This window comes from Vombatus ursinus, unplaced genomic scaffold (genome assembly GCF_900497805.2).
Source record: "Vombatus ursinus unplaced genomic scaffold, bare-nosed wombat genome assembly UNPS02014810.1, whole genome shotgun sequence".
NCBI lineage: Eukaryota > Metazoa > Chordata > Mammalia > Diprotodontia > Vombatidae > Vombatus > Vombatus ursinus.
In genome coordinates this window covers 21,184,457-21,197,799 of record NW_020954588.1, presented here as the reverse complement: position 1 = coordinate 21,197,799, position 13,343 = coordinate 21,184,457, and the positions used below count along the sequence as shown (strand labels likewise).

At 41.3% G+C, this 13,343-nt stretch overlaps 1 protein-coding gene across 1 annotated transcript in view; it reads right to left on the bottom strand.

Moving 5' to 3' along the window:
- The window catches only part of KCNMB3 (potassium calcium-activated channel subfamily M regulatory beta subunit 3), a 25,269-nt gene extending 18,553 nt beyond the window's left edge, over positions 1-6,716 (bottom strand). The window contains exon 1 of the mRNA XM_027876136.1: positions 6,650-6,716. Coding sequence (XP_027731937.1) covers positions 6,650-6,711 — 62 coding nt within the window. The 5' untranslated portion in view covers positions 6,712-6,716. The remainder of the gene's footprint in view (positions 1-6,649) is intronic.
- Between the last annotated feature and the right edge of the window lie 6,627 nt (positions 6,717-13,343).

Sequence of the window (13,343 nt, the reverse complement as noted above, 5' to 3'; positions counted from 1 at the left end):
AAAGAAATAATTCTTTTGCAATCTTGTACATTACTCTAGACCATAAAAGTTAAAGGTAAGACAGATTCATAATCCTAAGCTTCCTTCAATGTCATAAAATTTGAACAAACTTAGTTAAGTAAAATCATAATCTCATACATCCCCTAGAGAAACAAACCTAGTTAAAAAGACTCCATTGATAAACTAAATCAGGTTACAGATTCAACTACTTTTAGAAGATTCACACACAACTGGCCGATTTATGTCACCAATACAAACAGGAAAACTGGTGTGAGGGAAATCCTTCCTTACACAATTAGCTAGGGGAGCTAACAACTAAACCACTTTGGGGAGGTCAAAATCCCCTTCGTTTTTTATCAAAAGAATGTCAAACAGTCTTCCCTTAACACTATTATTGCAGAAGTCAGATTTTGGCCAGGTGAGATTAATATTACAGCAGACAAGCTTTTAGTTAACCAAAAGTTGCAGAAGGAATGGCCCTGAGGCCTACATAGTAAAAATTAATAAAGGGAAATCAAGAATCGAAAATTTCCCATAACAACTACACTGGTCAATTTTTCTATCTAATTCCAAATCAGTGCACATGACAAACAAAGGAAATACCTTTTACAAATTCATTTTAAAAAGGACTTTCCTTTCTCGAAATTCACTAATTCATTGTTGGTTGAATTATGAACTGATCCAACCATTTTGGAGAGCAATCTGGAATAATACCCAAAGAGTTATTAAACTACCTATACCATTTGACCCAGCAATGCCGCTTCTAGGTCTATTTCCAAAGATGACTAGGGAAAAAGGAAAAGAATCTATCTGTCCTAAAATGTTTATAACAGCTCTTTTTGTGGTAGCAAAGAGCTGGAAACTGCAGGGATGCCCATAAATTGGGGAAATGGCTGAACAAGTTGTGGTATATGATTGTGATGGAATACTACTGTGCTATAAGAAATGATTTTAGAAAAACATGGAAAGACTTGCACGAAATAACAAAGAGCAAAAATGAGCAGAACTAAAAGAACATTGTATAAAGTAACAGCAACATTGCTCTAAGAATGACTTTGAGGGGCAGCTAGAGGGTGCAGTGAATAGAGCACCAGTCCTGGAGTCAGGAGGCCCTGAGTTCAAATCCGGCCTCAGACACATACCACTCACTAGCCGTGTGATTCTGGGCAAGTCACTTAACCCCAATTGCCTTACCAAAAAAAAAAAAAGGAAGAAAAAAGAAAAAAAAGAATGACTTTGAATGAATAAGTTATTTTGGCCATTATAAGCACCCAAATTAATTATAAAGCGCATATGAAGGAAAATGCTATCTGCATCCAGAGAAAGAACTAATAAATAGAAGTATGTATAGAATAATTTCACATACACAGACACCTATTTGTGTCTAATGGTGGCCATCTCTAGAATGGGGGGGAGAGAAAAAAAGAAATTTACATGATAATTTTGTTGTACATTTAAAAGGAATAGCAAGTTGTACATAGTAGATTTGCAATTTTCATGTGCAATTCTTTTTTATTATACTATGTTATGGAAATGCTTGTTTTATTCCATAAATTAAAAATAAAATAAATTAAAGAAAAAAGAAATCCAGATTTGGGAGGAAATCTAGGGTTTATGAGAGCTATTAGTGCATCACAGTGATATTCAAGGGTCAGCAGACAGAGGGAAGTAGGGATGACTAAGTAGTCTTCCCAGTGCTTCTGAAGTTCATAGGATCATAGCTTTAGAGCTGGAAGGTCCAGACCTGAGGGGCCATATAAGCCAACCCCCTCATTTTAACCAAGGCTGAGTGATCCAAGATCATCCAGGTAGCAAGTGGTAGGATTTGAACCCAGACCCTTTGACTCAAGTCAGTGATCTTCCTACTGTGACATGCTACCGCTGGCATCATAGAACTGTAGTTAAAAATGACTTCAGAGGTCATCTAGTCCAACCCCTTCTGTTTTACAGATGAAGAACAGAGACATAAAAGTGATGTGACTTGCTTAAGGTCACACAGATAGGAAGCATCAGAAGCGGGATGTGAACCCAGACCCTCTCCGTCTCCAGTGCTCACTCACGAGTGCCCTTTAACAACATCACATGCCATGTAAGTATATCCTTCCTATGCTTTCTGGAACCCCTGCTCCTGGAGCTCAACAAAAAGTCTTAGGATAAAATATTTACAGAGAACAAATTTCAGGTTCCTCCCTAATGTGCCCCACAACAACTTCACTTTCACTTTTTCCTCTAGTATATTCCCTCTAGTATGCTCTCCCTTCTTCCCTTGGCAAGATCTTCCGGCTGTAGAGACTACCTCAGGGAACACAGGCAACCCCACGAAAGCCCCAAGAGTCCACCTAAGAAAGCCCTGATTCACAAGTTGGCAGGATCCATGGCAATCTATTTATCATAGACCAGTGAGCTAGTTTTGAGATCTCAAAGGTCCCTTATTTTTCCTTCTTACTCCCACCTGGGCAGAATGGGCAGAGAGAGTAGAAGAAAACAAAATTCAAAAATTTATACTGTATGAACAGATCTGAGAAGAGAGTAACTGGGAGGAGGCCAGCCTGAAGCCCTGGGTTTAGTCCCAGATCTGAAGCTGACTAACTAGATGACCCTGAACAAGTCATTTGATTTCAAATGCTGGAACCTTTTGTCAAGACATTACATGCTCAAAAGGTGACTTCTGGTACTGTGGACAACTCCAGAATTATGCCAAGACCTTCCAGTGGGTGTTCTTAAGGATCCATGGTGCATTATGGAAGGAATTATCTCCTAATAAGGTCCTGCTGGGATTCTTAGCATTTTATCATGGTATATCCTGGCACCAGCATGACTTAATAACATCAGCTGGGAAGATATTATACCATGTTCCCCTGTCTAAAATGCTCACCTAAAGGCCTTTTGAGGAATGGTCAGATCTCAAGTCCCTCGACTCTTCAAGGAGAGAGTTAATAACATTTGGTGTTTTGTAACTACCTCTCATTAGAAAACTGCAAAGCAAATTTTAAATGCCAAAGGGGAGCCCCAGTGAAACCATTACGTAAAGATGATCACTTGATCTCTGGAAGCAATGGAGTGAGATAGGAGAAGAATATTTTTAAGTCCTTTTGGCAGATTCCTTTCCTCATCTTCTAGTACCTTCCCAACCACTCTGTATCTAGTTTGTACATACCCATATATGGACATGTTGTCTGCCCTGGATAGATTGTAATTCCTGGAGGACAGGAACTATTTTTCTTTCATCTTTCTATCCCCGATGTCTAACACATTATAGGTACTTAATAAATGCTTCTTAATTGATCGATTGACAAAACCTTTGAAGAATAGGTTGTCTTCAAGTCTCTCCTAGCTTCCCCACTTTTACTTATGGAGATGTAACTGGGAATTCTGGTGGAAACTAGGGCAAATCAAGGGGGAGAGGAAGATGGGATACACTTCAAGACCAGCTTATGTCACCGTTGCCACTGATCTAACCCTAGTTAGGAAAGGCAGGTTCATAGAGAGGGAAGGGATGGTAACAGGACACCTAAGGGAGGAGGTTAAACTCAGGCCAGATGAGATGGAAGGGAATATTTCACATCCCAAGTGCTGACAAGGGAAGAGGGACAAAGTGGTTTCTTCTCATGGCAGTCCTCCATGCTATGTGGTCCTCCACTGGCCCCACAATGCCCAAGCTGACAATAAGGAGAAGGAAGAGGTTGCCTTCACCACCACCCCTAGTCGCCATCCTGGGTCAAAGCTCTGCTTGCCCCAGTAGGTTACATCTCTGCTTACCTGAAGAATTGGAACTTGCCACCTCTATCATCATAGGACTATAAATCTAGAGTTGGAAGAGACCTAAGAGGTCATTGAGTCAGACCACCTCATTTTACGGATAAGGAAATGAAAGGTAAGTCACTTGCCAAAGGTCATGCAGATGGGAGGTGGAGAACTGGGGTTTGAACTCAGGTCCCATGACTCCAATCCACCACTCTTTCCATCACAGCACACTGCCTCTCAAGGAGAATCTATCAGGAATATAGGGAAGCATACGGACAAGGGATTCCAGAACAAAGAAGCAAACTGGATTGGATTGTCCAATCCAGACCTGAGTCCCAGACTGCTACTGGGACATTCCCAGCCAGATGTCTTCTGATTTCACAGAAACACAAAATCCGAGAGTAGGAAGTGGCCTCAGTGGTCATCTAGTCTAAACCACACCCCAAAAGAATCTCCATTATAACAGACCTGACAAGTTATGGATTTAATACAAGTAAGGTGAGTGTCTGAGAACTTTAGCAATGTCGTCTAACTTCCTTATCTTAACTGGGTCCTTCAAGGCGCACATGGCCTCTCCTACGACCCTGGAGCTTGTTATTATTAGGCAGAATAAGAACAAGAATAATAGCTGTCTCTGTCTTTTTCCCTCTCAGAGCTCTGCGCCTGACTGGATTTTCCCTACCAAGCCACAGCAGCCTTCTTATCCTGAAAGTTCACTCGGTCCCTCTGGCCCTTTCTTTTGATTGGCTGAGATTCCTCCCAGAACCTTTATTTTAAAGAAAGTGCCCAGGTCACCCATGTCTTGAAGAGTCCTCTCTGGACTCAATTTTTCCACACTTTCTCTCTCCCCTTTTCAGCTTCTTTTTATGTTGTCTTTCTGCATTAGAATGTAAGCTCCTTGAGGGTAGGAACTGTCTTTCTTATTGTACTCATATTCTCAGTGCTTAGCACAGTGATGGGCATAGAGTTAATAAACATTTGTTGACTTAACTTTCTTTATTGACTTGTCTTACAAAGATTCAGGGTTCCCCCAAAATGTGACCATTTCTTCATTGGGCTCCCTGTGGGATTGGAAGACTTCTGAACAGTTGGTCTACTGAATTAATAACATTTCCTTTTTAATTGTTCATAAGCCATCAGAGACTTTCCCTAGTCATCATTTCTGTACGTCTATTTTCTTAGTTTAAAAAGAAATTATTAAACAAACTCTGTCTTTGGAAAGAGCAGTACAATTCATCAAATTGAATGGGAAAACTATGTTGTGGGTTAATTAGTCATTTTGGGAGTGAAACTAAGAGAGCATTTGCTTTGGGGGCAAGCTTACAACTAATCATATTGTGAGCATCCATCAGAGTTGGGGGTAGAACAACAGGGCTTATTTCCCTGTCCGTTTTTTTTTTAACTTCTAATGTCAAAGTGTAATAATGTTCTCTCTGCCACATAGCAGTAAGGGTCACTTATTTTCCAGAAATGTTGTTTTCCAGGATTTGTTTTTACTCCTTCCCCTATCCTGCCTCTGCCTCCTGCTTCCTCTATCATTTCCCCCAATTTTTCTCTGCCTCACACCCTCCTCCCCCTTGACTGGGCCCTCTTTTTATCTTTCCCAGTCTCTTATATATCTATCTATATTGAAAGGATAAAGTAAATGATATTGAGGAAGTAACTAAGAGCTTTAGAATCTTAATCATTACTTTCTCTCTGTTGGTCACAAGAGTGGAAGAGTCCTTTTGCCTCCAGCACTTCCAAGCTGTATAATCCTGGGCAAATCACTGAATCTTTCTGAGCTTCAGTTTCCTCATCTGTAAAATGAGGATAATAGTATGTATATTACATACCTCACAAGACTGTTGTAAGAATCAAATGAATTGATGTATGTAAAGTGTTTTGTCAGTCTTAGTGTATCTAAGTAATATTGTTTATGAGACATTACCCATTATAATCCTCTCATTTTATACCAAAAATTCATGAAGCGCGGAAAGGTTATAACTTGCCTAGTGTCATATAGTTTGTAAATGGCGGAGCTGGGATTTGAACCTAGATGTTCTATCTTCAAATCCAGTGTTCTTGCAATATGTTATCAGACTCCTAGTTCTATCTTTGGTCTTGACGTACTGATACGATGGGCAGATCTTATGTTCTCTCTCAGATGATCTGAGTATTAGAAGGTTACATCTTAGGAGCTAAGCTTGTATCCATTTAATGCCCTGCCCAACATCTGCCTTTGTTGCCACCTCCTTGTTCTTCCTCTCCTTTCCAGTGAGCCCCATTATTGGCCAAGAGAGTATAAAGCGCCAGGACAGAATATGTCTCAAGGTTTTCAGCACAAGGCAAAAGAAGCTTTGGTTTAGTCGAATTCAACAAACATTTTAAGTACCTGCTATTTGCCAGACTCAGTGCTAGGTGCTGGGGATGCAGAGACAATGATAGAATAGTCCCTGCCCTCAGGAATCTTACATTCCTGGGGGGAAATAACATATACATGGATAAATAAATACAAATACATATTATATGTAAAAGTTGATCAATACACATTTAGTAAAACCTACTGTGTTCTAAGTACTAGAGATAAAAGGCAAAATGAAATAGTCTCTGCCCTCAAGGATCTTTACTGTGGGAAAAACATTCACTGAAGGAAAAACAAGTTCTACATAGAGAAAGAATTGCAGAAATTACCCCAAGTAAGTTCAAAATAACTTCTGAAGTCCTAGGTTCTGAAGTCCCACTTGCCCCCACAAGTGGAATGCCGCCAGGAGGATGTTCCTCTCCTCCTTCCTCACATAGGAAAGCTGATTAACATCCTTCAGTTCCAAGAACTGGAGTTACTACAGTGAGCTGTTCCTCTCGTTCTCAGCCCTTGTTCAGTTCATTGTTGGACAGCGGCTGGAGACAATCTAGTGTCACTTACCTTCCCTGGCGCCTCCGGCTGTCCTGCAGAGTGATCTGAATGGGGACGTTGAACGGCTGCATGAGGCCGGGGGCTGGGCAGAATGGACTCCTTTCACTTGAGTCATGGCCTCAGAGGGAGCAGAGGAGGGTGAAGTTTCAGATCAAACCGGAAGTGCGGTCCCTGAGGAAGCCATCAGCCGCAGTCTTCACAGCAGCCATCAGAAGAAGTTGTTGCCTCACCCAGTTCCGTTGACCTCCTACTATTTGGGGTTTCTGGATCTCCTTGAGAATTAAGAACTTCCTGCCTGGCCCTTGTCATGCCATAGGCCCATTCCAATTAGACATTTTTAAAGATGTTCAAGGAAAGAATGGTCAATTTTCTAGACATAAAGCTTCTAACCAGTTACTATCTAATTAAAAGCTGCTTCTCCATCACCTGTGTTTCTGCTCCAGCAACCTGATGCATCACCATGGAAACCTAAACTCTTGTGGAAAGTTAGGAGACCACAAGGGACCACTTTGTATTTGGTGAGGAATATTTTCAACTCAAGGTTAAGGGGGAAGGGACATGCCACCCTCACCAGCTTAATCTGTTACAGTAAATAGTTTAGAAGGCACTTCTGAAGTCATCAAAAATCTAAGAACTTACAGTAGTCAAATAAGTTAAAAATAAGTAAAGTACTTGGCAAATCTTCAAGTGCTATAAAGATGCTAGTTGTTGTTTGTATGTGCTAAGTGCAAGGATACAAAGAAAAGCAAAAAATACGGTCCTTACCTTCAGAGGAGCTCATATTCTTATGAGGGAGACAACATGAAAATAACTTGGAACATACAAGGTATGTACAGTGTTTTGTTGTTGTTTAGTCATTTTCAGACATGTCTGACTCTTTATGACCTCATTTGGGGCTTTCTTGGCCAAGGTACTATAGTGGTTTGCCATTCCCTTCTCCAGCTCATCTTACAGATAAGGAAGCTGAGGCAAACAGAGTTATGTGACTTGCCCAGGGTCACACAGCTGATAAGTATCCGAGGCCAGATTTGAACTCAGATCTTCCTGACTCCAGTCCTGGTGATCTATCCACTGAGCCACCTAGCTGCCCCTAAGTATGGTGTAAATGGTACACTATAACAGGCTCTAACACAAGCCCAGTATGCTCTGTTGCCATCTCTCCATTTGGAGATTCTGAGGGGCCAGCTTCAGGGAGAGTGGTGATGACTGAGGTGAATTAATTAGTAGACATTCTGTAACTATTTTGGGTGGCTAGCCACATGGTGAATGGGAAGCTCTTTGATTGGCTGCAGAGGCTTTAAAAAGGTTTGAGTTAGCTTCAGCCCACCTTCTTCATCTCAGTGCTTCTGGGGGATCTAGTTGACTCCTCTGCTCTTAGTATAGAGGAGAAAACATCCTCTCCTTAAATGGAGATACCTTAGAATCTATTCTCACTTTCCCCTCAGGCTATGAGACCCTGTGAGGGCCTTGGTGCTTGGCCTTTGCATTCCATCCCAGATTGATCTTTTTTTTTTTATTATTATCTAGGTGAAAGGGGTCATTTTCTGCCTCATTTCTTAACTAGCCTTAATCACTAAATGGGTGTTGCCTCAGTCAAACTAAGACTTGTTAAAGACATTAGCTTAAAAAGGCCAAGGTCTCCCACTGCATCTAAGCCATCTTCAGTGGGGGCTGGGCAGAATGGACTCCTTTCACTTGAGTCATGGCCTCAAAGGGAGCAGAGGAGGGTGAAGTTTTAAATCAAACCAGATGTGCGGGCCCTGACTGAATTTGACTGAAAGGATGGAGCAACAATACTTATACAGAGGTGTTGTTCATAGAATCCTAGGTAATTCAATTGAATTAAATACCTACTATGTGCTAAATTCTGAGGATATGACAAAACAAAAACAGTCCTTGCTCTCAGGGAGCTTACATTCTACTGGAGTGAGGAGGAAGGTTAATAGGAAGAGGAATGTATCACATACCCATACAAGTAAATGCAAAGTCATTTCAAGAAGGAGAGACTAATAGCTGGGGGCATTAATGAGATAAATCACTTCTGCCTAATGTATGATGTTGAATGAAACCACATATTAGCTTTATGAAAAGTTCAAGAGTATATTTCCTTGTAAATCATTTATTTGGTGCATTTTGCCCCCATCCCATTTGGATTCTAATCTCTTTCCCAATTTTGTGCCCTGAAAATTCACATTATAGATTATAAATTAGATTATTTTTAATGAAACTGAGAAAAAAAAATACAGTGTTAAGACTCCAGAAAGAAGGGCAACCCACTGCTCCTAGTGTTATATGAAATCACAATGCCTTCACCAACTCTTCTATCCCTAATGTCTCCACAAATATATCCCCAGACCATATTGAGAGAGTGGGTAGGCCCTCAGTATTTTCAGACTCAAAAGGCAAAGGAGAAGAGTCAAACTCTTGGACTGACACATAAAATCTCACACTGCCTCAATTCGTTTCCACAATCATTTATAATCACTTATTTTAGGTCAAGCACTGTGCTAGGCACAAGAGGTATAAAGACAAAAACACAACAGTCCCTGGAAGTAGGTAGCTTAATGAATAGAGTGCTGTACCTTGAGTCAGAAGCACCTGAGTTCAAATCAGATGGTTTTGTGACCCTGAGCAAGTCATTTAACCGCTGCCTTGATTTCCTCAATTGTAAAATAGAGTGATAATAATAAATCCCCCAGTTGTTGTGAGAATCAAATGAGATAATATTTACATAGTGTCTAAAACAGTGCCTGGCACATAGTAGGTGCTATATTAATGCTAGCTGACTGACTGACTTGGAGCTAGAACAGTGTTTGAATCTTGGCTCTGACACTTTTTCCCTGTACGATTATAGTCTAGTCACCTTGCCTCTCTATGACTTAATTTCTTCCTCTGTAAGATCCTAGGATCATAAGGGGGCAGCTGGTGGCACAGTGGATAGAGCACCGACCCTGATGTCAGGAGGACCTGAGTTCAAATCCGGTCTCAGACAAAACACCTGACACTACTAGCTGAGTGACCATGGGCAAGTCACTTAACCCTAATTGCCTAAAAAAAAAAAAAAAAAAAAAAAAGGAAAAAAAAAAGATCCTAGGATCATAGATCCAGATCCTGAAAGGTCATATAGTCCAAACCCTTCATTTTATAGATGAGTAAACTGAAGCAGAGGTTAAAGAGAGTCGTCAAGGGACTCGCTAAAGATTACATTGGTAATGAGCATCAAAGCTGATCTGAATGCAGGTCCCCTCACTGTGGAACCAGGGCTCTGTCCATGGTGGTGCACCACAGCCTCCCAACAGGAAAGGACTCTAACTGTGAAAGACTTGAGTAGTCCCAGCAATGCAATGATCCAAGAGAGTTCCGAAGGACTTAGGATGAAAAATGCTATCCGCCTCCAGGGAAAGAATGGATGATGTCTCAGTGCAGATCATAGCATACTATTTTCACTTTCTTTTTCTTGGTTTTCCTTTTTCTTTCTTTTTTTTTTTTGTCTATGTTTTCTTTTACAACATGGCTAATGTGGAAATAGGTTTTGCATGACTGCACATGTGTAATCTATATCAAAGTGCTTGCCTTCTCAAGGAGGGAGGAAGGGAGAAAATAAGGGAGGGAATTTGGAACTCAAAAATTTATTTTAAATGAATATTAAAATTGTTTTTACGTGTAATTGAGAAAAAATAAAATAAAAACATTCTTTAAAACAACAACAATGAAATGCATCTCTCAGGTCTCCTTGTAGCCATGAGAGTAAGGAAAGAGGAAATGAACCACAGGGGAGAGAAAATCCTCAAAGGATCTGGGTAGGAAGGAATCCCTGTTGCCGGGATATTGGTCAATCAGTAAACATTGGTTAAGCACTTACTATGTGCCAGGCACTACCCTGAGAGCTGGGGCGCTCGTAACATTGGCAGGAGGAGCAACAAGCACTTCCCTGTCCAGGCTCATCCTCAAGACGTAGGGCACAGAGAGCTGGACGGGAAGTCAGGAAGACCCGGGTTCAAATCCAGCCTCAGGCACTTGCCAAAAGTGTGACCCCAGGCAGGTCACTTTACCTCTGGATGCCTCAGTTTCCTCATCTATTGAATAAGGAGGGAGGACTAAGGGGTCTCTGGGGCCTCGTCCAGCTCTGGAACTACAGTCCCAGGATTCTTACAACTCCCACAATTCTACTCCAAACCATGCAAACCTTTTTTGGTGCCTCAAAGGGAAGGCTCAATGAGCCCGTGGGGTCTTTGTCTGAGCTCTGTGAACAATGACACTCATAGCCAAGGGGTGCAATGGAGAGTGCTGGGGCTGGAGTCAGGAAGACCTGAGTTCAAATCTAGCCTCAGATACTTACAAACTGTGTGACCCTGGGCAAGTCACTTCATTTCTTTCTGCCTCAGTTTCCTCAACTATTAAATGGGGATGATAACAGCACTTTGTTTAAAGGGCTGTAGTGAGACTCAAATGAGATATTTGTAAAGTGCTTAGCAGAGTGCTTGGCATATAGTAAGAGCTTAACAAATGCTTATTCCCTTCTCCTTTCCCCTTACCTGACTCACCCCAATGATTAGTACTCTCTCTGTCTTTGAAATTACTTTGTATACACTGTGCAGTTACTCAGATACCTGATGTATTCCCCGCCCACACTGAGTTGTAATCTCCTTTGTGCCTCTGTATACTCAATACCTAATGATTAGGGGAGCTAGGGGATGCCATGGTGCATAAAGCAGGTGGGCCTAAAGTCAAGAACACTTATCTTCCTGAGTTCAAATCTGGCCTCAGACACTTACTAGCTGTGTGACCCTGGACAAGTCACTTAACCTTGTTTGCCTCAATTTCCTCATCTGTAAAATGATCTGGAGAAGAAAATGGCAAACCACTCTAGTATCTTTGCCAAGAAAACCCCAAATGGGGTTGCAGAGTCCTACACAACTGAATAACAACAAACATCCCCAATACCTAATGTTTAGGTGGAGAGGGATTTCACTGGCATAGAGAACTCTCTGATGAGGACATTCTCTTTAAAAAAAGCAAAGGATGGCACAGTATTAGAGCAGCATTGAGAAGTTAAGAGGCCAGTGTGTGTTCAGAAGCCTTATCCACAGTAGGTACAATTTCTGTGTTTTAGGTTACTCCTGGGGAGAAAACTCCACCCACCATGCAGATTGGCACCTACTCTGTATTTTATAGTGTTAAAGAGTTTCTGGCGCACCCACCAAGAAGTGAAAATTACTTGCCAAAGTCACATGGCCAGCATATGTCAGAGGCTATACATGAACCTACCTCATCCTGACTCCATCTCTCTATCCACTACACCATGCTGCTTCTCCCAATGAATCCTTTAACCCCATCTTTACCCTGATTTGCATATTAGGTAAATTCAGTTTAAATTGTAGGAGTGTGGGCAAAGTTAATTAGGGCTGTTATAAAGTGCTCTGAGATATCTAGATGAAAAGTGCTTTGCTTGCAAAGCATTGTGGTCAGATGTTCTGTTATCCCAAATTTTCAGGAGTCAGCGGGCATATTCATCTGAGTTTGCCAGATGGTTTTTCCCAGAGGAAGTGGAAGACCCCTCCCTCCTTTTTTCTGGGACCGGACTACACATGCTTTTTCTTTTTCATTCAATCCCAACTGCTTCTGCCCTACAACTGGGAAGAATGGGTTGGTTGTGAAATCCCTTAGTGTTCCTGAGCATCAGTTCTCCTCACAGGGGCTTTTCAGACTGATAGCTGAGTAATTTAAAAGGCTAAAAATTCCTGGAGAGAGGAAGAGGGCGTGTGTACATGCAGGCGAGTAAGAGAAGCACTAACTGCTCAATCATCCTGGCACATTCTCTGATCTGGGCCCATCTGCTTTTGCTTCAGCAAACAACAATTGAAGCTGTCGTAGGCACATCATGATCTGGAGTGTACATTCACTTTACAGGTAAAAGATAAGCAAGTAACAAAGGAATCTATTCTATGTGCCACCAGCCTACAGATTCTGAAAAGCACAGTCTTCTCTTTTTTTCTTCATTGGGGGAATGGAAGAGAAGGGAACAAGCATTTGTAAAGTACCTACTATGTGCAACCTTTGATTTGCAGTGATAAAGGAGTAAGGACTAAAGAAGAAAAGCACAGATGTGAGCCAGCATCTCATATTTTTTCAGAAAGGCAGTTTGGTATAATGGAAAGAACACTGAATTAGCCCAAAAAAAGTCCTGAGTTTGTCTCAGCTCCCCTTCTTCACTAGTTGTGTTATTTAACTGCCTTGAGAAAGTCATTTAACTTCTCTGAGATCCCATCTCCTCTTGCACAAAATTAGATATGGATAAATAATAGTGCCTAAAGAGCTTGTTGTGAGGAGCAAACAAGATAATGCACGGGAAGTCACATTGTCTACATGAAGCACTGCACAGATGTGGGCCATGGTTGTGGGCCATTAATAATCCCCACAGTGTATTTGTATTTAGATAGGGTTGTTCTGTTGGTTTCTTTTCAATTGAATGTTTTCTTTTTTCCCCAATGCTTCTCATGTATTCCTGAGAGATCCTAGAGTGTAAACATTATTTGGTAGAAGCAATTAATCTCTGGAAGCTCCTAACAGGGAAGAGTTGTGCATAAAATTACCAAGAAAACGGAATAATTCTGATTTATGCTTTGGATCTGCTGTTTGCTTGTCATTCCAAAGGGGACACTTTGATTGCCCAGGAGCTCACTCTAAACCAATCGGAGATTCA